The sequence below is a fragment of the Haliotis cracherodii genome, unplaced genomic scaffold (assembly GCF_022045235.1).
Source record: "Haliotis cracherodii isolate W230 unplaced genomic scaffold, xgHalCrac1.p SCAF_13, whole genome shotgun sequence".
Classification (NCBI taxonomy): Eukaryota; Metazoa; Mollusca; class Gastropoda; order Lepetellida; family Haliotidae; genus Haliotis; species Haliotis cracherodii.
The window spans coordinates 32,917,512-32,940,916 of NW_027266268.1; the positions used below are offsets into that span (position 1 = coordinate 32,917,512).

The window sequence follows — 23,405 nt, forward strand, 5'->3', positions numbered from 1 at the left end:
GGTAGAATAGGTCTTCAACAATTCCTGCTTGCCGTAAAGGCGACTATGCTTGTCGTAAGAGGCGACTAACGGGGTCGGGTGGTCGGGCTTCTTGACCTGTTTGATGAATGTCATCGTATCCCAATTCAATGGTCGATGCTCATGATGTCAATCACTGGATTGTCCGTTCTAGCCTCGATTATTAACAGACCGCTTGAAGCTTGAATATTGCTGGGTGCGGCGTTAAACAACAAACAAACAAACATAAGAAGACGCTAGTATCACCTACATGACCTGAGAGACGGAAGCGAGTGATAATACATATATACACTCTCCTGTTTCACAGGATCCTATATACACTCTCCTGTTCTACAGGATCCATATTTCAGGAAGAAAAAGCCCCGATATTCTGTTATCCGTATTATATTATGTTCACGACATATTTAATTACTGGAGAGCTTGTTTTGTAGTTTCATCTGGGTGACCCTCCCGTCAAGGTAAGAAGTTCTCCTCGATGTAATTTATGCTGCATGTACAAACAATTAAAATCTCAACAACACTGTCTCTCGAACAGTCTCTTATAAATATTCTGGTCCCGGAAGGGGCGGTCGGGTAGCCTAGTGGTTCGATTCCCGACATGGGTACAATGTGTGAAGCCCATTTCTGGTGTCCCTCGCCGTGATATTGCTGGAATATTGCTAAAAGCGGCGTAAAACCTCACTCACTCACTCACTCTGGTCCCCTACATGAAAAATAAGACCGTGTGTGCAACTCAAGGGAGGTAACTGCTGTTGAATACTGACAACAAATTTATGCACGATTTTTAAAAATTTTTTTTGTATATATGGTTCAAGATATAGATCGGGTTATCTGCATGGTAACGTTTACCTCAAAGATGTTCACACAAGCTTGTTTGCTGTCAATATCGAGTGTACGCATTTTAGTTATCTGTGTCGTCTGCTTCGTCACTGTTAACATTAATGAAAATGTCAAGGTGACGGTGCATATATACTCTTAACAGAGGCCTTGGCTGAGTATTTCCAGTCCGCTGTTCACATACATCAGTGGTAGCGGGTCTGCGAGAGTTGCTCGTGGAAGACGTAGTGTTTGGGAATCAATTCATCTAGAAACAAGAAGATGGTCCCGTAGTTGTATTATCGCAGGAAGCCAAAGCAGACGACAAGCAGACGAGACAAGTGGATTTGTTTGTTGAAACATCCCAGCAAAACCTCCCGAGACAATTTTTTTTTATAATAACTGACACCTGTGCAAAACGTGCACAAGTTCGTGTTTAAGCCTTCGGTTTAAGCCGTTTGGTGTTCTTGCGAACAGAACTGTTCCTGCTTTGATTACATTTTGTAATCATTGAATGCTACATCACGTCATATATTTTTGGTGAAAACGTGGAAAGTGAATCTTGGAACTAGTAACGATGGCGCTTGAACTGCACATGGAGGATATAATTGTCCTCGTTGTATATTTCATACTGGTCATGGCTGTTGGATTGTGGGTAAGAATTGAACTGTGACGAATTTATATTTTCCCTGCTGGGTACATAAGTTCCCATTGATCACGCTGGGCAGTGGGGTAGCTTAGTGGTTAAAGCGTTCGCTCGTCATGCCGAAGTCCCGGGTTCTATTCCCTACATGGGTACAATGCGTGAAGCCAATTTGTGGTGTCCCCCGCTGTGATATTGCTGGAATATTGCTAAAATCGGCGTTAAACCATACTCACTCACCAATGACCATGGTGGATTTCTGTAATCTGGCGCCATCAGTTTCAAGAAAGGTATAAACTGCGTGACCTTTGAACAAATGTAGATAAAATGTGATATCATACGCATCATTCGACTAACATGGGTTGGTGGGGACCTATTCTACCCCAGATGAATTTCTCATAATTACTAGTAATTAAGCAGACATGGGTTTGTTGTGTTGTGAGATCAAGGCCACAGGAAGCGCATTGTTCCCGTACAATGCATAACATCAGATTGCTGGTGTCTTATGACTTGAAGATGTCGTAACACTTAGTTCATTTAAAAACGACTGTGTTGTACTTATGTTCAGAAAACAGGAATGCATGTGTGATAATATCCCTTTGAACTAGATTTGCATTCCAGCCTCGATTATATAGGGTATTTTATTTTGATAAATATCCTGGACCCATTCGCCACTATAGTTCGTCAAATAAACGATGCCATCACCTCCGTATGTCTTGTCAGTAACGTCGCACAGAATTTCTCTCGCTCATGAGTGCAATTTGATTGGACGAAACCTTTTATCAAAGCTTAATTTGTATCCGTCTCAAATCGAAGCTGTTGAAGTACCTGGCCCTAGGGTATGATTCATGATAGAATGGAGATATAATGACAAGGATAAAGTAGAGGATCTCTGGCGTCCATTATTCTCTATATGAATCGAGGTGTGTCATGGGTGTGTTTTTGACTTGAAATCCAGTCCTCTGCCAATGACTAGGTTAATTCTATATCTCAAACAGTACCATGAAAACAGAGCTTTGTTTTTAACAAGGGATAGAGATTTAAAATTGTTAATTTAAAAATGTAAACATTTGCGCTCGTAAATAAATATTTCACTTCTCAGTGCCAACCGAATTCTTCATATCCTACCCTATATGTCTGCTTTCAGTCATCATGCACGACCAACACCGGCAGTGTCAAAGGTTACTTCATGGCGGGAAGGGACATGATATGGATCCCCGTAAGTTTGAACGTTCCATGTATAAAAATACACAACACACACGCTTTTGTCAGTGTTGCACTGAATATGTTATTTCGGGCATCAGTTTGTTCCCTGCTGAGGACATTCTTATGTTAATAGATAGATAAGTATATCTGAGTAGCACAGTAAGCAACAGGCCCGTGGATACAGAAGCGGTTGAAGAATCTACAGCGATAAATGTCTTGGTGACATTGCATGATCTATCAACAGTGAAAGGTTACAAATTATCGTGGTGTTGGAAGTAAATTTACGTTTATTTGGATGTACTCTCGAACCCCGTTATCTCGAAGTTAGCGGGACCGTGTTGTAACTTCGAGATATCCGGACATTCGAGATAACAAGACATGAACATCCAGACAGATCAAGTTACAATCATATAGACTCATAGCAATACGATTACACACAGAAGAAATTAAGAACAACACATATATGTGGTGACAAACTGAAAACCCAAAATATTGTTTCATTCTTATTTTCTGATTTCATTATTTGCAGCAAACTAACAAAAACTGATTTTCATCTCCAACCTTGTTCAAAGAATAAATTGAGTACATCATTTTAAACCTCGAGGTATATTTTTGTCTGCCACCTTCATTAATCTATGGTGCTTCTTCCTCTTGCGCTGAAGACATTCTCCCAACTGCTATTCAGGTGGGCGCCTCGATCTACGCCACCAATTTTGGCAGCCACTTTTTTGTGGGGATGGCGGGATCGGCGGCCGCGGGGGGCATCGGAGTCACCATCTACGAGTGGCACGTAAGTACATGGACTGACATTTAAAAGCGAAACATGCATTAACCTAATTTGTTTTTGTATTGAAGTCCATCTGAGTTAAAAGATAAGTTGTTAAAAATATATGAGGTGATACGGTTTTTATAGCCTGGCATATCTAGGTTGTGGCCATGGTTATACGTGTGACGTATATATTAGTACTGACTTGGGTTTGTTGAGTCATCTTGGCGTCCAGTGATAATTGACCTTATTCCTCAGCATTGAGTGTTACTCCAATATCCATCTATCATGTCGCAATGGCTGTTGTAGGGGAATGGGGATACAAGCTTCTACCCCATCCACCAGATCTGGGCGCGAGTGACTTTAAGCCGTTTTCAAGTTTGAAAAAAACACCAAACACTAAGTTTGTTAGAGACTTAACGAGGAGCAACAATTGATGCTGCTGTGGAGGGCTGGTTGAAAGACCAAGGCTTGATATTGTACAACACAGGGATAATTGTCACGGGCCCGTTCAACAAAGCGATTTAAGCGCTAATCTGATCGTAACTCTCATACTTTATCAGACATTTACGACAGTCTTAGAGCCACGATGGCTTTGTGGAACTGGCTCATGGCAATTATCCCTGTTTTGTACAAGACCCCGGAGAAGAGATGGAACAAGTGTATTTGATCTGCACGGGGGCTGTGGTGAAATATTAGTTAATGATCACGACATTATTTCATTTCTATTAATAGTCATCTCTCAAACTCGGTATTTTGTTTCCTTGACCCAAACATATTATTGCTGTAAGATTGCCCAAAAAAGCGTCAGCCAAAATGCCAGTTTGCGAAGCTATTGCACTTCCGGTCCAAACAGGAACAAGAGAGGGGTAGCGTCCGGATTTACGAGGTGTCGCTGTATCTACTTTCTACTTCCAGGCTGTGTTTATGCTGTGTCTGCTGGGGTGGCTCTTCGTGCCGGTGTATGTCGCCTCGGGGGTAAGCGCTTACCACAAAACCTGTGTCCTCCCACATATCCACCCTAAACAGTGATGTTCAATGATGCTTTCAGAGTGTGAGTGAGTGTGGTTTTACGCCGCAGGTAACAATACTTCAGCAATATCACGGGACGGGACACCAGAAATGGGTTTCACACAATGTACCCATGTGGAGAATCGAACCCGGGTCTTCGGCGTGACGAGCAAACGTTTTAACCACGAGGCGACCCTACCGCCCCTTCTTACAGAGAACCATGAAAAACGTTTTGTTTGTTAGGAAACTTTAATGGTGAATATCGATTTGCAATCAATTAAAGGTTGAACCTTTGTCACAATATAAAAATATAATTTAATTGATATTTGGAAAGTAAAAGTCAGGACATAGGGTCGAACTTGAACAAAGTATAAGTCTATTTCCATCTGTTTATAACTTAACAGAATATTAAGGCATACGGTTATCTCCCTTTTCAGGCGTATACGATGCCGCAGTACCTGAAGAAGAGGTTCGGGGGACGGCGTCTACGTATCTACCTGTCCTGTCTCGCCATCTTCCTTCTCATCGTACAGAAAATATCAGTGAGAAACGTCGTGCTTCTCCCCAGAATGTGTTTGTTGTTTAACGCCGCACGTTTTTACCAATGAAGCTGCTGTAAAAGGAGACTATGCTTGTCGTAAGAGGCGACTAACGGGATCGGGTGGTCAGGCTCGCTGACTTGGTTGATGCATGTCATCGTAACCCTAATTGCGTGGATCGATGCTCATGCTTTCAATTACTGGATTGTCTGGTCCAGACTCGATTATTTACAAACCGCCGTCATACAGCTGGAATATTGCTGAGGGCGGCGTTAAACAACAAAAACAACCCAAACCCAAACCAATGAAGCGAATCGAACCTTGGGTCCATTCCACGAAGGTATCTTAGCGCTAAGAGACCGTAACTCTCATACTTTAACATAGACTTACGATTGTCGTAGTGCTTTATGAAACGGCGCCCTGGGTCTCGAGAAACCCCCTTCCCGTCTCCCCCCTTTGGAGTTTCCAGAAGCCCACTCATGCTTGCCGTAAGAGGTGACTTCATAATCTCAATCACCGCCGTTGGGGACCAACCATTTCAAATTGCAACTATTTAGTTTTTGTGGCAGGTATTTTTTTTCAAAGGTCTGAAGCATAATTATTTTTTATCATGATAATTTTCCGGGGAAAAGGTTTAAATAAATCGATAAAATCCTAGCCCCCTACCATCCCAAGAATATCACATGGTCGGTGGCTTATATACCTGGAATATTGCTTTATGGTGATGATACAAATTAACCAGTGCTCGTTCTCCCTGTCAGGTGGCCATGTATGCTGGGGCCGTCTTCATTCAGCAGTCCGTGGGCTGGGACATGTACTCGTCAATCATCAGCGTTACCCTCATAACCGCTGTCTATACCATCATAGGTTGGTAGAAAAGAGCACTGTGCGGTCAATGGTTGGTTGTTTTGTTGTCTTACGCCGCACTCAGCAATATTCCAGCAGTAAACTGTTTAATTTTTAATTGTCCCGTCTAATCTTGAAGAACAGTTCGTACTAGTCACATAAACCAATGCATCTATGGAGTTGGGCTGCTTTGTAGCGCCAGCGCAGCGTACCCAGGGAACCTGGCTGCTTTGAAAATTTGGTCTGAATTTGACTCCCACTGTCAGTGATTTCACTCTCAGATACTGCGCAAAGAATTTTGAATGTGTATTATATCTTACCAAAGACTTACAGTGGTCCCGTAAGTAGCCCTGCCTTTTGCGCATGTCATTTCAAGGTCAAATGTCAAAGTTACTACTTCTCAGTATATATACATGTGTGTTGTTTTTTGCCATATCTTCGCTACAGACCCTGCTGTGAAAATGACCAGTTAAGACCACCGTGTATTAATATATCGCCAATATTTCAATCACATGGCGACCAAGACACTCTTCGGATACCAAGATGTGCGAATGTAAATAATCCATGGTTGTTTCTAATGCACGTGTAAACTATACATAGAAGTTGGTATTATATGCAGCCCCAGCAGTATATTTTCTGTAGAAAATAATATATCTTCTTCTCAGGCGGTTTGTCGGCGGTGATATGGACAGACGCCTTGCAGACGGTCATCATGGTGTTTGGGTCTCTTTGGCTGCTCGTGGCAGGTACGTCGGCAGTGTACACTGACATCATTGTATTCGCGTCTTAATCATAGAGTATATGCGTTAAGGAAGTCGTAAGTCACAGAGTATGTGCGTTTATTCAGTCGTAAGTCACAGAGTATGTGCGGTAGGTCAATCGTAAGTCACAGAGTATGTGTGTAAGACAGTGGTAAGTCAAGAGTATGTGCGGTAGGTCCGTCGTAAGTCATAGAGTATGTTCGCTAAGTCAGTCGTAAGTCACAGAGTATGTGCGTTAGGTCAATCGTAAGTCACAGAGAATGTACGTTATGTTAGTTGTAAGTCAGAGTATGTGCGCTAAGTCACTCGTAAGTCAGAGAGTATGTGCGTTCGGTCAGTCGTAAGTCAGAGAGTATGTGCGTTAAGTCAGTCGTAAGTCAGAGAGTATGTGCGTTGTCAGTCGTAAGTCAGAGAGTATGTGCGTTAAGTCAGTCGTAAGTCAGAGAGTATGTGCGTTAAGTCAGTCGTATTTACTGAGAGTATATTCGTTAAGGCATTCGTAAGTCACAGAGTATGTGTGTTAATCAGTCGTAAGTCACAGAGTATGTGCGCTAAGTCACTCGTCAGGCACAGAGTAAATGTCCACGTTAGTGATAAGTCATAGAGTATACGTGCACGTCAGTCGTAAGTCACAGAGTATGTTCGTAAAGTCAGTCGTAAGTCACACAGAGTACGTGTGTAAGTGAGAAGTCAGTCACAAAGGATGTGTGTTAAGTCAGTCGTAAGTCACAGAGTATGTGCGTTAAGTCAGTCGTAAGTCAGAGAGTATGTGCGTTAAGTCAGTCGTATTTACTGAGAGTATATTCGTTAAGGCATTCGTAAGTCACAGAGTATGTGTGTTAATCAGTCGTAAGTCACAGAGTATGTGCGCTAAGTCACTCGTCAGGCACAGAGTAAATGTCCACGTTAGTGATAAGTCATAGAGGATGTGTGCACGTCAGTCGTAAGTCACAGAGTATGTTCGTAAAGTCAGTCGTAAGTCACACAGAGTACGTGTGTAAGTGAGAAGTCAGTCACAAAGGATGTGTGTTAAGTCAGTCGTAAGTCACAGAGTATATTCGTAAAGTCAGTCGTAAGTCACACAGAGTACGTGTGTAAGTGAGAAGTCAGTCACAGAGAATGTTTGTTAAGTCAGTCGTAAGTCACAGAGTATGTTCGTAAAGTCAGTCGTAAGTCACACAGAGTACGTGTGTCAGTGAGAAGTCAGTCACAGAGTATGTGCGTTAAGACAGTCGTAAGTCACAGAGTATGATCGTAAAGTCAGTCGTAAGTCACACAGAGTACGTGTGTAAGTGAGAAGTCAGTCACAAAGGATGTGTGTTAAGTCAGTCGTAAGTCACGGAGTATGTGCGTTAAGTCAGTCGTAAGTCACAGAGTATGTTCGTAAAGTCAGTCGTAAGTCACACAGAGTACGTGTGTAAGTGAGAAGTCAGTCACAGAGGATGTGTGTTAAGTCAGTCGTAAGTCACAGAGCACGGGTTACGTCAGTCATAAGGATATTATCGCGTTGTGGGGCGAGGCCCATATGACTCGAGTCGCCACACCAAACAACAATATCCTGGTCCCAAACCAATGTCCCGTGGGGGGTGGTGAGAGAGGGGTAGGGGGTGCGGACACCTTCATGGCACCAGATCGTGGAACCTGCATTGTCATCCTTTCAGTTGATATCGAGTCAAATTTCCATGAGTCACGGCTGCAAGGTGAGTGTTTAATCACAATGACAAAGCAAGTCGAGACAACCTAACACTGTGTAAACATCCCCATCATGGAGGCAATACATACTGGTTACCGTTATGCATGAAAATCCTATAGAAAATCGTGATATACGTTATCGTAATATGATCTGCCTAGGTATGTTGATGTAAGGACAGGGCCTGCTATTGAGAATCTTTTTAGGAATAATAATTCTTTAGACAGTGAATCTAGGATTTTGAACGGGGTGTTGTTAGTTGGTTGTTGTTTAACGCCGCACCTAGAAATATTCCAGCTGTATGACGGCAATCTGTGCATAATGGAGCATGGACCAAACAATCTAATGATTGACTTCATGAGCATTGATCTACGAATTGGCATACGACTGCATGCCGTAGGGCTACTAAAACTTTGTAAAACGGGACCCAGACCTTTGTTATATCAAAGACGTCAGTTAAGTAATATTGTAAAGGCCATTGGAATAAAATTTAGGCTTTTTTTCTGTTGGGGTCACGACACTTACCTAGGTGTTAGTGTTGATTATAAGACAAGTGTGGTTTCACACCTTTGGTCGGAACACTTACGATGAAGGGGAGATAATTTAAGAGGAGGTAACTATATATTCTAAGGCAATAGTTCCGTCAAAGTGTTATGTTCACTGCAATGAAATTATCACATTTCTCATCTTCAGAAAACTCAGTATTTCACACTGGAGTATATAATGACATGATATTTCACTCGATACATGGGGCGGTCGGGTAGCCTGGTGGTTAAAGCGTTCGCTCGTCACGCCGAAGACGCGGGTTCGAATCCCGACATGGGCACACTGTGTGAAGCCCATTTCTGGTGTGATATTGCTGGAATATTGATAAAACGGCGTAAAACCATACTCACTCACTCACTCGACACATGGATTACTCTCTAAAATGATGGTGCTGCAATACCTGTATGTGTTGGTGATGGTGCTACACGTGTTCCAGGCTTCCTCAACGTGGGCGGCATGGACGAGTTGTTCGAGAAGTACATGCACTCCGTCCCCAACGTCACCACATGCGGTAACACTACCAGCGGCTTCCCTCGCGCCGACTCCCTCCACATCTTCCGCGACGCCATCGACGGAGACATTCCGTGGCCCGGCGCCATCTTTGGCCTCACTTCCATGGCCATCTTGGCGTGGTGCACGGACCAGGTCAGTAACCTATCAGGTAGTGAGTGAGTAGATTGACGCCGCTTTGAACGCTATTTCAGTTATATCATGGCGTGTCAGCTTGATGCAGGATGAGAGCTACAAACTGTGTCCCATATTTACGAGCACTGACACTCTATATTAACCTATACTGAACAAAAGAGCCAGTGATCCAGAATATGTTGGAGTATCTTGTTGCAATGAAGACAGAGCGCACAAATTAATGAATTAATCCCTGAGACATTCTCCCTGTGTAAATAGGGCGACGAATTGAACCAGAAGGCAATATTTAGATTGCCAATTTGCTCGCATCTATCCCCCGTGTTATCACGATCCTCTTCCTCACCCTCAATTATCCAGTGTATTATTTTCTACTTCTAGTGTGATAAATACCCTCGACCCAGTCGCCACCAAAGCTCCGTCTATTTCACAAGGTCTGTTCCTTAATACACTGGATAATCGAGGTTGCCTCCTTCCCACCGCCGTCTATTTCCCTGGGTCTGTTCCTTAATACACTGGATATTCGAGGTTGCCTCCTTACCACCGCCGTCTATTTCACTAGGTCTGTTCCTTAATACACTTGATAATCGAGGTTGCCTCCTGGCCACCGCCGTTTATTTCACTTGATTTTCTTGACAAAACTGGATAATCGAGGTTGCCTCCTTACCACCACTGTCTATTTCCTGGGTCTGTTCCCTAATACACTGGATAATCGAGGTTGCCTCCTTACCACCACTGTCTATTTCCTGGGTCTGTTCCTGCTTCAGGTGATGGTTCAGCGAGTTCTATCCGCCAAGACCCACTCTCACGCCAAGGGCGGGGTACTTCTGGCCGGCTGGCTCAAACTCCTCAGTTTCTTCATCGTCATCTTGCCGGGAATGATGGGAAGGGTTCTGTTTCCGGGTAGGTACAATTTCAGGTTGCAGGTTTGATTACCGTCATCCATAATGACAAAAGTGTCTTTTCTTGTCTCCGATTTTAGAACATTTTTTAAACATTTTTAAGTCCAAATTCACTCAGCTACTCAAATCATCAGGTCTTACAAGCTAAAGGTAAAACCTCACACCAGGTCTTACTTGGAGAAAGTAAAGCCTCCCCTGAGGTTATCACACGAAAGAAGATATACCTACAATACAATAGAACCGTCTGGTGGTAGAGCGTCCGCCTGGAGAGCGCCATACCAAAAGACGTTAAAAGATGGTACTTGTTGTTACCCTGCCTGGCGCTCGGCATTTAGGGGCTAAAACAAGGACTGGTTGGCTCAGAGTCAATCGCTTTATAAGTGCAATAATCGTGGACGCGACGTTAAGCCCCATTTCACCTCACCTCACCTCAATACAATAGACAAAGGCGGGAGTAGGTTTATAAAATTAGTGTTCGTGTTTTTTCGTTGACGTATGTTGTGATGTCGCCTTCAGATGAAGTTGGCTGTGTGGACCCTGACATCTGCGAGAGCGTTTGTGAGAATCGCAATGGCTGCTCCAACATCGCATATGCAAAACTGGTCGTCAACATTTTGCCTATAGGTAAGAAAACAACGAGAATCAAGAAATGCAAACATTTCTTATAAAACTGTCACCCTAAATTGCATTTGGTTCCTGACAACCTCGGGTAAACCCAGTAACCAGCAGAGAAATGAAAACATTTCATAATATAAATCCATTCATCACAACGTGTTCGACATTTAACAAGGCTTTGACTACAACCACTCCCTCGTGGAATGGTAGAGAAAGACTTGGGTTTTTTTTATGTACAAGTAATGTATTAATGTTCAATATACGCATTAGGTATGTGTGTTGGTTTTGTGGCCATGTATAATCTCATTGTGGTTGAAAGAACTAGCTGGAACAAAAGAAAATGTGTCATGTCTTAAATTAGCCGAAGTCACAGTGAGAGAGGGGGTGGCTTGATAATATCTGATAGAAAGACGTGCTTTAGATGAAACATTTGATTTATCCTGAATGATATCATATTGATAGGAGAATATGAATATATACTGAACCGCAAAAGAAACGTCACCATGGATAGATATATAAGAAACCTTATTTGTCCAAACACTGTAAACATACTTTGAGACATATTAAAAAGATGAAACTTGGCAAAACTGATCAAGGTTGAAATTAAAGTGTCAACTGTTCTTAAAGTGAAACACAACGCTAGCCTCTGAGAAAATGTCATCACAAGACAGCATCTCGTGTGTCCGCCATGTGCATTGACGACTGCCGTGCAACGTCGATACGTAGAATGGATGAGGCGGTTGATGAAGGCCATAGGCACATGAGCCCACATTCTGAGGAACGCCTGACGCAGTTCAGCTGCAGTTGTCGGCCTTGGTAGAACGTCATTCAGCCGTCTTTGAATCTCGTCCCACAGGTGCTCAATGGGATTTAAATCGGGACTGAGGGCAAGCCACTGCATGGTTGTGATGCCATTCAGTCTCTTGTTGATCTCACAGTGTGGACACTGTCGTTAGCATGCTGAAACTCGTGGTTGCGGCGACGTGCCAAATGAGGTATGGCGTGTGGTCTCAAGACTTGATCAATGTACCGAGCTGCTGTGACACCATTGCCTCTCCCTGGACCGATGTTCTGGAAGACCACAGGGCCGACCCTCTGTGCAAGACCAATTCCACCCCCATCATGATGCTCGGACCACCCCACGAGTCTCTCTCAACAACACAAGCATCCGAATAACGTTCCCCACGGCATCGCCAGACTCTCTCTCTCTCTCTGCCATCTGCTGTTGAGATACAGTAACAGCTCTCGTCTGAGATGAGGACTGTGGTGCTGTGTTGCCCACTGAAGACGGTCCCGGCGATGACGTGGTGTCAGAATGGGTCCTCATTGTGGCCTTTGACAGTGGAGGTGTCTGCTCATCAATCGTCGACGCACGGTGACCGCACTAATTTGTCGCTGGTCTTGACAATTGACCCATGGTCTGTCGAGCAGTAACAAAGCGATCTTGAAGATGCTGTCGCACAATCTGACGATCCTGACGTCGGATGGCGACCCTTGGTCTTACATCACGTGGTCGGTCATCTGTAGTGTTTGTGGTCTGGCACCGTTGCTGGAGCCTGTATATGGTCTTACTTGCCGGGCGGTTTGTCCAGCTTGCATTCGTCCAAGGACTTGCTATCGCTGATTTCTTGTCAATCTTGGCATGTGGTAGTAATTCAATAACGAATGAATGTTATCCGATCTGGATTTGTATAGGGCAAGAATTGGGGGAACGCATGTGCATTTCATTTTGCACGGAACTCACGTGCATCGGGTTACCATGGCCGTTGCCGTGATGCGTTTGGGCGATCGGTTTTATTGTCATCTGCTTTGGGTTTTTTATCATCAAATTTCCTTTTTCCGGACAAGGTAATATTACATTTTAGAAACTTTGACAAAAATTACCCAGATATTTAAATGACAAATTTTCATGCAATGTTACTTGGGGTGACGTTTCTTTTGCGGTTCAGTATATACATAATAGAGGAAGAAAAACATCATTAGGATTCATCCAGTGAATTGAAAGGCTTCCATGTCAAAAGTCAAAATTGCGGTGGAAATTTTAGGAATTGATCAGTGAAATTCAGTGATGACACCAGGTGTTCGCGAAAAGGGTAATCCTGTTCAGCCCTACCGGTAGCAGCCACCACATGTGGAGGACAGTTCCAAATTTGAGGCAAATTGACCAAATTGATGTCCGATGCAAATTAATGCAATGCAATCTTTTGATAAGTAGCATCTACTCCAGTGGTTGTTCAGGTGTGTAGGGTTTTGTAGCTTCTTTATAAACTGCCAGGCAAAAGAAAGGATACGCCCATGTTTGATGGTGGCTATACAGGAAACAAACAAGAAATGGTTATTCGATGGTGATGTATTTGATACATGTCATAGTTGTGTCTTGGACCTTAAGACTGCAGTGTTTCGGCGACCGTTTACGGCCCAGTAACGTTTTGATGACGTTTGTTATTGTTTAGTCAAGTCCATTTTTCAAGTGTATATTTTCTTTTGCCGGACAGTATATTCCTCAGAATATTAAATGTTTGGCTCCCTAGTACATAAAAGGAGCAAAACCATTTCCATAATCGAAAGACATCGCTGCTAAAAGGAGAGTCCATTACGATTTCGACTATAAAGCATTTGTTTATGAATCATTATCAAAATGTGATGATACCAGGTGTTCGCTATGAGCATATCCTGCCACACCTATGGCAACCGGCATAAACACGTGCAAAGGCAAGTCAAGTGTTCCCAGCAGGTTCCTGATGTCGCCAGTCCACATGCCCAGAAGCCTTTAGCTTACTTTTGACGTGAATCAAGTTTGCTGGGAGTGTCAACTATCTCTAGCCTAGTCCCCCTTTAAGGCGACCATGTTGTTTACAGGCGTTCGTGGTCTGATGCTGGCGTGTATGCTGTCGGCGCTGATGAGCACACTGACGTCGGTCTTCAACAGCGCGAGTAGCCTCTTCACACTAGATCTGTATACAAGATGTCGACCCAAGTCATCAGAGAGGGAGCTGATGATTGTTGGGAGGTAATGCCTGTGAACGTATTGCTTTCTTCACAGCAGATCGTGTGTTCAATCGTGATGTTAGATCAAAATCATCTTACCCAGGCAAGGGAGTAAATTGACGTTAAAGTCCAGTTTCCACACTTGCCGAAGTGGATTGGAATTTCTGGGCTCGGTTGTAGCCCCACAAGTGGTTATTTCGAGTTAGGTCCCTTCTATGTCCCTCCTTTTGACCAATCAGATTCCACCTCTCATATCACTTGCATTTGCTTCAAACAAAATGGCCGCGCCCAGTCAAGACGATCTGAGCTATAATCCAGATCTTAAATGTTAGCTATGTAATTATACGTGTCTTACTTCGCATCAATTCGCATCAATTAACGCCGCTTTTAACAGTATTCCAATTATATCGCGGCGTGTCAGCTTAATGTGGGAGGAGAGCCCGAAGTGATGCAGGTCTTAGACGTTTACCACTTTGGTGAAACCCACGAGCACGGGTATGGTGCTGACAAACGGGCGAACCGGGATTCAAACCCACGTACCCAAGGCACGCATTCCTCAAATACGAACCAGTATTTCCACAGGTAATGTGCAACTGAATTGATATTGTTATCATATCAGAGACGCTGATTCAGCATTTATTTCAATGAATGACCCTTATCTCCTCTTCTTCCCAGACTGTTCATCCTGGTATTGGTAGCTGTCAGCATTGCATGGATCCCTATCCTGAACGTCGCCCAAGGGGGACAACTCTGGACATACGTGCAGGCCATGCAGTCGTATCTGTCCCCACCATGGGTCGTGGTCTTCATAATGGGAATAGCCTGGAAGAGGACTACAGAAAAGGTGACCTTCCTAGCTGACTTGACCCGTGAGCAACCCATGCTTGTCATAAGAGGCGACTATGCTTGTCACAAGAGGCGACTAAGAGGATCTGGCTCGCTGACTTGGTTGATGAATGTCATCGTATCCCAAATGCGTAGATCGATGCTCGTGATGTCAATCACTGGATTGTCTTGTCCAGACGCTAGTATTACAGACCGCCGTCATGAAGATTGAATATTGCTGTGCCCGGCGTTAAACAACAAACAAACCAAGCCAAATCATAGCTGACTTAACGAGTGGGTTTGGCTTACGATGACTTTCGCATCATTCAAGCATATAAAATGGAGTTTGATTTACCACGACTTTATCAATATTCAAGCACTACCACTGTGTCTCTTGGTGATCGGGGAAGAATAGGCCCCCAACAACATATGCCTGTAAGAGGTCACTCTATGGATCGAGTGGTCAGTCTAGTTGACTTTGTTGAATGGTTTCGGACGTTACTCATAATATCAATCACTTGTATGTATGGTTCAGGGTCGATTATTTGCAGGCCACCATTATTTAATTGGAATATTGCCGAGCCTGGCGTTAAACAACAAACAAACCCGCGATAGTCGTGGAGCTAAGACTGTTTTGTGGTTGTTTTCCGGATCGAGACGGGTCGTCATGACGTAACCAATATTTTTAACTAGGGTCTAAATACATTGTACTATCTCCAATTACTGAAAATGTGTGGGTTAAATGGTTTTTCATATAATGCTTCTGTCACAAGGCGGCTTTCTGGAGCCTGATGTTGGGACTCGCTGTCGGAATGAGTCGGTTGATCATGGATCTCGCCTACTCCAAACCTGCGTGCGGCGAGGACGAGACCAGACCGGAAGTCCTTTACAAAGTGAACTACCTGTACTTCGCAATTATCCTGACCGTCATAGTCACCGTCGTCTGCACCGTTATCAGTCTCGTGACCGAGAAGAGACCAGAAGCGAAGGTAGGCCAAGGGTAGTGCGGCCATTTTGAATTATATTAATTACATGCATCATACCGCCCGAGCCTTTGTTTTGAAGCTGGTTTGAATAACATCACGCTAAAAATAGACATCCAATCAAATTACACTGTTCTTTCACGGTTTAACCAATCAGGTGAGTGAGTGAATTGGATTGCATACCGCTTTTAGCAATATGGGCTTAGAAATGGGCTTCACACATTATACCCATGTGGGGAATTTAACACGGGACTTCGTTTTCAACGTTTGACATGTTCTTTGTGCGACTACATTTATACTCACATGACCATACAATAATTTGGCAGGAGACATGCAGCTTTTACTATTAAACAAAACAAAATATCACAAACTCTGATATGTTAATGTATTAATTTTAGAAAAGGACAATCCATCATCTTACCCGTGAAGATCCGGGGTAGAATAGGTCTTCAGTAACCCATGCTTGCCGTAAAAGGCGACTATGCTTGTCGTAAGAGGCGACTAACGGGATCGGGTGGTCAGGCTCGCTGACTTGATTGAAGCATGTCATCGATCCCAATTGCGTGGATCAATGATCATGATATCAGTTACTGGATAGTCTGGTCTAGACTCGATTATTTGCAGACCGCCCGTCATACAGCTGAAATATTGCTGAGTGCGGCGTTAAACAACAAACCAACCAAACAATCCATGATCTATATATGTTACTGCAGAGCTCCAGATAAGCTGCGTATCTGCGTGAAATACGCATCAGAAATGCAGAAATACGCAGTAAAATATAATCCAAGCGTATCAAATACGCAACGAACATTACAGATACGCTACAAAAATAAAACTTGTGCGTATCATCAAAATATTGTGAAGTAACCCTGTGTATTCAATTAGCAAATCAGCAACTTTATTTGAATTATTAACGGGCATTCCGTCAACCTTGCCAAACTCCACGATGACAGTTACATCATGATCATTTGCCATCACACTTACTTTCTTGTGGAAATATCGTGGTATTTTTGAGTCCTATAAAGCTCTCGAACCCACACGACACCAGTTTGCGGGGACTAGATGAATAGTGTTTTTAAATATTTAACTTAAATACCCACATCTGTAAAAACTAGTGGGTAACAGAAATTTGAATACGCAGATTGAATTACTGATACCCAATGATTTTAAAATGCATGGGTAAAATACCCACAACACCAAAAGCTTATCTGGAGCTCTGGTTACTGACACCTTCTTGTCCTCTTGGAGTAGCCCTTCCGACGACTGCCAATATTAACCTTCCTTTTTCTTGGCATCCACAAGCAAATGCTAATTTCATGATATAAATATTTCATACAATGAATTATTATTTTTACATGATTTCAATGTTGTCTAATACACAAAGTCAGTTGTACCTAAGATCATATATAGCGCATAATTCATATACTGAACCAAATTAAAAACTTCACAATCCGAATATTTTTACATTTTGACCAGTTATCATTGTGGGTCCTTATTGTGTATTTAAACAGTAATGGACACGTATTGTCTTCAGATAACACCCGTTTTTGTGCAGGTGAATCGATCAAAATCATGTGCACAGCACCGTACTGGCAAAAGTGTTTTTTCACGTGCAACTGGTCACGTGGCCATAATACCGCACGTGTTTTCAGCCATACTTGTTAGCAGTCATTAACAAAAAATGAAAAACACAAGAAAACAAAAGTCTTTACGGCCATTTGTCATGCCACGCCTTTCAAATGTGCAAAGTGAACGTGCCATCGGCATGTTGCAGACGGGAACGTCCGTAGCTGAAGTCGCGAGCACTCAATTACACAGACGTCAACGTCAATTGTGGGCACAGCGACACTTACGATTGACTCAGAGGAATTGGAATCAAGTCGTCTTCAGTGATGAATCCCGATTTAATCTTCGATTTGCTGATGGTAGGGCGAGGGTGTGGAGGCGCCGTCATGAACGTTACGCCCAGTGTTGTGTACTGGAAGTTGACAGATTTCGAGGCGGAATTGTCATGGTGTGGGGTGCTTTCTGTGGCAATGCACGTTCCAGGCTTCTTGTCATCCGTGGCAACCTCAACGCTGCTGCTCACCGCGACTAGGTACTGGCACCAGAACTTCAATCACGACAATGCCAGACCCCACACAGCAATTTTGACAAGGAATTTCCTTCAGAATGCGGGAGTCAACGTCATAGACTGGCCGTCAAGGTCTCCCGACCTCAATCCCATCGAACACGTCTAGGATGCTCTTGGCAGAAGTCTGCGCACTCTCCAGAACCAACCACAGAATTTGAAAGATCTTGGCACCATTTTGCAGCAACAATGGCGTCGTCTTCCCAGTCATGTGTTCACAAGCATCACAAGGTCCATGCGGAGGCGTTGTGTGGCAGTTGTCAACGCACATGCTGGCCATACACGCTACTGAACTTGTGTGCCATCAGATTCTCGTACTTGGGACTTATGATTTAAACTGTTGATGTTATTACCGAATACCGTAGGTGCTTTGAACAAATTATGGTTACCACCGTTAATTAAAATCCTTCTTTGGACATTAATGATTAAAATTACCTTCTCTGATACATTTGTCCATTGTATATCATATATGGGATTACTTTTAAAAATGTGAAGTTTTTAATTTGACTCAGTATATTTAGGAAGAGTGAGTGAGTGAGTTGGGTTTAACGCCGCTGTTAACATTATTCCAGTTATATCACGGCGTGTCAGCTTAATGTGGGAGGAAAGCCCGAAGTGATGCAGGTCTCAGACGTTTACCACTTCGGTGAAACCCATGAGCACGGGTATGGTGCTGACATATTTAGGAAGAATACTTATTGCATTACATATACGGTAGAAAACAGAAAAATAAATTAATTGTTATAATTAATAAAGAGAAAATCTGCAGAATATAAATATTATCATCGTCAAAATATGTACACTTTTCTGGAGCTGGAATATTGCTGAGTGCGGCGTTAAACAAACAAACAAACAAAAACAAAAACTTTCTAGTATGTTTCAAAAAATATATTCGGACCATAATCACAGACAAAATGCATATGATGCCGTCTCCTTAATGGTAATTTAACTATAAATATATGACGTATATATTTGGGTTTGCGCCAAAAATATTAAAAAAAAACATAAATACAGATCGTACCTAAATGATTTGGGTACCAAGACAAAGGGGAAATCTGGTGTATATAAACATATTCATTTCAGGATCGATAATAGGAATATATTCGTCTGAAAGCAGGCGGAAATTAAGTGTTGAGGTGTTGTAATTATTTCGGAAAAAAATCAGATTTAGTCGCATTTCTGGAGTCCAAATCACAAATTGCGCGATCGCCCCAGATTTGTTAAGACACTAAACTAATTTTAAACATGTGTTGTTTTTATAGACCTTAGAACCAAAGTCTTTCATTGAGAATTAGTGTCCGTTATTGAAAATCACAATCTGCACTTTTGCCGATTGTAGATGTGCGCCATTTCGCTCACTCGGACAAAGACGAAATGTGACCAGATTCAGCGAATACAATGACAACGATATGCATTAGCGCACTAATATATATCAGTTGTAATGTTGACAATGTTAAAAAATACATCAGCGTAAATATATAGTTTGAAATATATCCTTTTCATGAAAAATAAGGCGACAACAGTTACTTCAGTGAACGCGTTTCCGACAGCTTCCGGTTAGCCTGCGCAGTACAAGCCGTAGCGCTGATGGTTTCGCGCATAGGCTAGATCCCTTTATTTTATGGTCTCTGCATGAATTCACTCGTAGATTTTTATGACAGGCAAGCCAGTATTAATCGTATATTAATTGAACATTACCGTCATATTGCTCAGATTTAACGTCTTGTACCTGGTTGGCATGAAAACACTCAAGGTCATAATTTACCATCATTTAATCGTCTACGTCTTTCTGCAGCTACGGCGGGTCACGTGGAGCACTCGTTACTCCGAGCCACGAGAGGACACGGACGATGAAGAGGACTACGACAACGAAGCTGCTAGGAACGCTGACGTACACCAAGAAACGGATGAAGAAGTGGAAACAGGTATGTTTGGGGAAGGGTGAGAGAATTTGTTTTGTTTTTAATGGCGTTAAACAACAAAGAAAAAAAACAGTGGGCTAGCACCATAAAGTCGGCATTAGTCCGGACTAGTACAAGCGGACACGCACACACGTGCACGTCACTATGTAAGTGCAACAATCTTGAATCAGATGCTGATGCGACGGTAGATAAAGAGGATAAAACAAGGACGACTGGCTTTGAGTCTGCGGCATGGTACCTCAGTAAGCTACCACTATAAAACCGGCATGAGGCCGGTCTAGTACGGGTGGTCAGGCTCGCTGACTTGAATGATGCATGTTATCGATCCCAATAGCGTGTATCGATGCTCATGATATCAATCACCGGATTGTCTGGTTCAGACACGATTATTTACAGACCGTCGTCATATAGCTGGAATATTGCTGAGTGCGGCGTTAAACAACAAAGAAACAAACAACAAGCACGCACGCACTCAAGTACTCACGCACGCACTACCTATTCGTGTTCTATCCGTATTCTAATCGGGATCTTTAATTTTATTCCAGATGGAAAATTTAATTTCAAGGAGAAAGTATACAACATCCTGTGCTGCTACTCCAGCTTCAAGCCTAAACCAGTAACCAAGGCGATGGAGGAAGCGGAAGCGATGCGCTACAGAGGCCAGGACGAGGCTCCCTGGGTCAGCAAGTTCTTGGACTTGAATGCCATTATTGTGATGGGCGTAACGGTGTTTCTTCTGGGCTTGTTCGCTTAGGAATGATTTAAACACAAGTCATGCTCATGATATAGTCGGAATCGTACAATCGACTCTGCTATTAGCAGAAATTTCTTATGAATATGGAAAGGGTTTAGTCGCTTTTATTAACAAGGTCTCATTGGTTGTAGTACTTACGGGATATAGAACACTGCTTAATTTCAGAGTATTTGTAGCTTTTACCCACTAATCGCCTTTTTTAAGTGAACGCCGACGAGTGGTTACGAATGACTGACCTTTCCGTCAGTTGTATTCCTCTCTCAGATTGTGTATTAAAATCAGTATAACGGGATCGTACCGTAACAGCATTGCAACTGTCAAGTGTCCATTTCCGGTCTACGTTATCAAACGGAGATATCGCCTCTGTAGAATTAAAACAGTTATTTTACAATATATAATATAAATATTTTGCAACAAAAATAATGATGTTTTTGGATAGAATCATATTCAGATTATTGAGATAATAATATGGAATATACTTATTGCGCCAAAGAGCAGCTACAGCAGCTGCCCAATATGTAACTCTTAGGGATACGGATGGTCACGTCAAAAAGTCTGCCAATCTGCCTCGTAGGTGCGTTCCAAGTGCCCTTCTACATGTTTTAATAACCTAGATATCTTCCGTATTTACCTCCAGATATATATGTCTACTCACGAATCACGATTCAAAAGCCAAAATGAAAGCAGGTAGCAGTTTTAGGCTGGCGGCCATCTTGGTTTCTGAGAACCTGTTCTGCTTTTTTGGTGATGAAGGACTAGGGGCGATATGGTAATCGTAAGTTAGGTTCTGGTAGTGGTTGCGATACAAGGGACTCAGTACTGGTGGGTTTAATTTTGTTTTCCATAAAAAGATACATTTTGTAGACAGTTACTGGTAATGACTCAATGTCTTACATGAAATCAGATCATTGTGCACTATTCATATTGTCCTGAACTTGCTAAACGTATCTAGTACTTAGTAGATACACAGAGATTGGTTTGTTTGTTGTTTAATGTCGCATTCAGCAATATTCCGGCTATGGCACTGCAGTCTGGGTCTGTAAATAATCGAGTCTGGATAAAAAATCCAGTGATTGACATCATGAGCATCGATCCACGCAATTGGGATACGATGACATGCATCAACCATGTCAGCGAGCCTGACCACCCTATCCCGATGGTCGCCTCTACCTAACGACAAGCATGGTTGCCTTTTACGGCAAGCATGGCAAGGTACGTGGGCAGTGAGGTAGCCTGGTGGTTAAAGCGTTCGCTCATCATGCCGAATGCCCAGGTTCAATTCCCCACATGGGTAAAAAACGGGAAGCCCATTTCTGGTGTCCCCCGCCGTTCCTCGTCTCTTACGACAAGCATGGGTTGCTGAAGACATATTCTAACCCGTATCTTCACGGGAGACAAGCATGGATTGCTGAAGACCTATTCTAACCCGGATCTTCACAGGAGACAAGCATGGATTGCTGAAGATCTATTCTAACACGGATCTTCACGAGTAGTGAGTGACGCGGTTATTTTTGTTGTGTCATGTGTCTTTTTCATATGTTCGTATAATTAAAATGTATACACATACTTCCTTCTGTGATGTGTGGATTCATCCGTTTACTGCGGTATCCGGTTCAAACAACGTAAAAAGAGAGACATATGAAACAATATTGGAAAAAAACCTTGAAACAAAACAACGCCTGCCTCGAAAAGAAAACGTCATCTCAAAAATATAAGGCTATGTACATTCAAGACAATAACTGTCAAACAAAAATTGAAAAGTTCACAGATGGTGATACTACCACAGACGCTTCGCTGTAGAAATATATAGGCCTATACATGTTGTTCAAGCGCCTCCTAGAGATACGTTGGAGGTTCCACGCAACCCAGTGTTTTCCCATGGACTTCTATAGTAACGTTATAAGTTATAAAAAAAATTAAAATAACTAAAAATCCAACTGTAGTGTAAACTTATGTCGGTACCATCCCGATGATAATAGTACCAGTGGCAACAGTTGACACTATCGTGAGTCAGTTACTTTAGCAAAGGTAAGCGAAAGGCCATAAAAGACGTGTACTTACTTTGCTTGCTTTGAACTTGACTGATTCCCTCATGGGATCCCGGCTAGCTGATTGGCTGGGAGGATTTCTGGGTCCTGCAGCTTCCCTGGCACGGGCTGCGGCTCTCGGGTAGCTTCGGCTGTATTGGCGGACATGGCCGACCACCACACAACAATGAATACACGTACGTGTGTTTACAGTTCGGTCTCAGAGCAACAAAAAAAAACAAAGACTAGCTTAGCCAGCTTCTTTACCGATTACAGGAAGCTAAACACACCACCCCCTCTTCCGCACCAAATGTCACTTGCTTGAAAATATCTGTGATCACATTCAGCAAAAGACAGCACTAAATATAGAAAAACATGGGCAGTTTTAATTACTGGGTGGATGTACGTTTCAACAACATAAACATCTTACACAAAATCATCCAATCACACGCCAGATTATTCAATCTGCACTGAAGGCGAACAATCAAAACTGCTTGTTGAACAACTCATTCTGATTTGGCGTTGTAGAACCTGAAACACTGAGCCAGTAGAGGTAGAACTGGCTAAGGGAGGTAACTCTCCACAGAGAGGCAGGGCTTCTGACCACTGTGTCACCTAATTTTGAGACAACTTGATAGGTATTCAGTTTTTGTGTAACTCCTTGTAGATTCTCAAACTGCTTGTTGAACGACTGATTTTGATTTGGTGTAGTAGAACTTGTCGCAAGCGGGTGTAAAACATTTCAATAAAGTTAACTCGACATATCAGTTCACG

General features: G+C 42.8%; 1 protein-coding gene across 1 annotated transcript; it reads left to right on the plus strand.

The window, feature by feature from the left end:
* Nucleotides 1-1,022: 1,022 nt before the first annotated feature.
* On the plus strand, nucleotides 1,023-22,085 carry LOC139459201 (sodium/glucose cotransporter 4-like). Its single transcript, XM_071240656.1, has 15 exons — nucleotides 1,023-1,489; nucleotides 2,625-2,696; nucleotides 3,369-3,473; nucleotides 4,368-4,427; nucleotides 4,898-5,002; nucleotides 5,761-5,866; nucleotides 6,511-6,591; nucleotides 9,279-9,487; nucleotides 10,252-10,387; nucleotides 10,903-11,010; nucleotides 13,861-14,011; nucleotides 14,665-14,833; nucleotides 15,588-15,803; nucleotides 19,724-19,853; nucleotides 20,396-22,085. The coding sequence occupies exons 1-15, from the start codon at nucleotides 1,412-1,414 to the stop codon at nucleotides 20,602-20,604; spliced, it is 1,935 nt and encodes a 644-aa protein (XP_071096757.1). The 5' UTR covers nucleotides 1,023-1,411; the 3' UTR covers nucleotides 20,605-22,085.
* Nucleotides 22,086-23,405: the final 1,320 nt, after the last annotated feature.

Excerpts from the sequence above, each read along its gene's own strand:
- LOC139459201 (XM_071240656.1), top strand. The coding sequence starts at position 1,412 with ATGGCGCTTGAACTGCACATGGAGGATATAATTGTCCTCGTTGTATAT. Across the intron at positions 6,592-9,278 it reads TCTTTGGCTGCTCGTGGCAG|GCTTCCTCAACGTGGGCGGC; the intron begins GTACGTCGGCAG and ends CACGTGTTCCAG. Across the intron at positions 14,012-14,664 it reads GAGCTGATGATTGTTGGGAG|ACTGTTCATCCTGGTATTGG; the intron begins GTAATGCCTGTG and ends TCTTCTTCCCAG.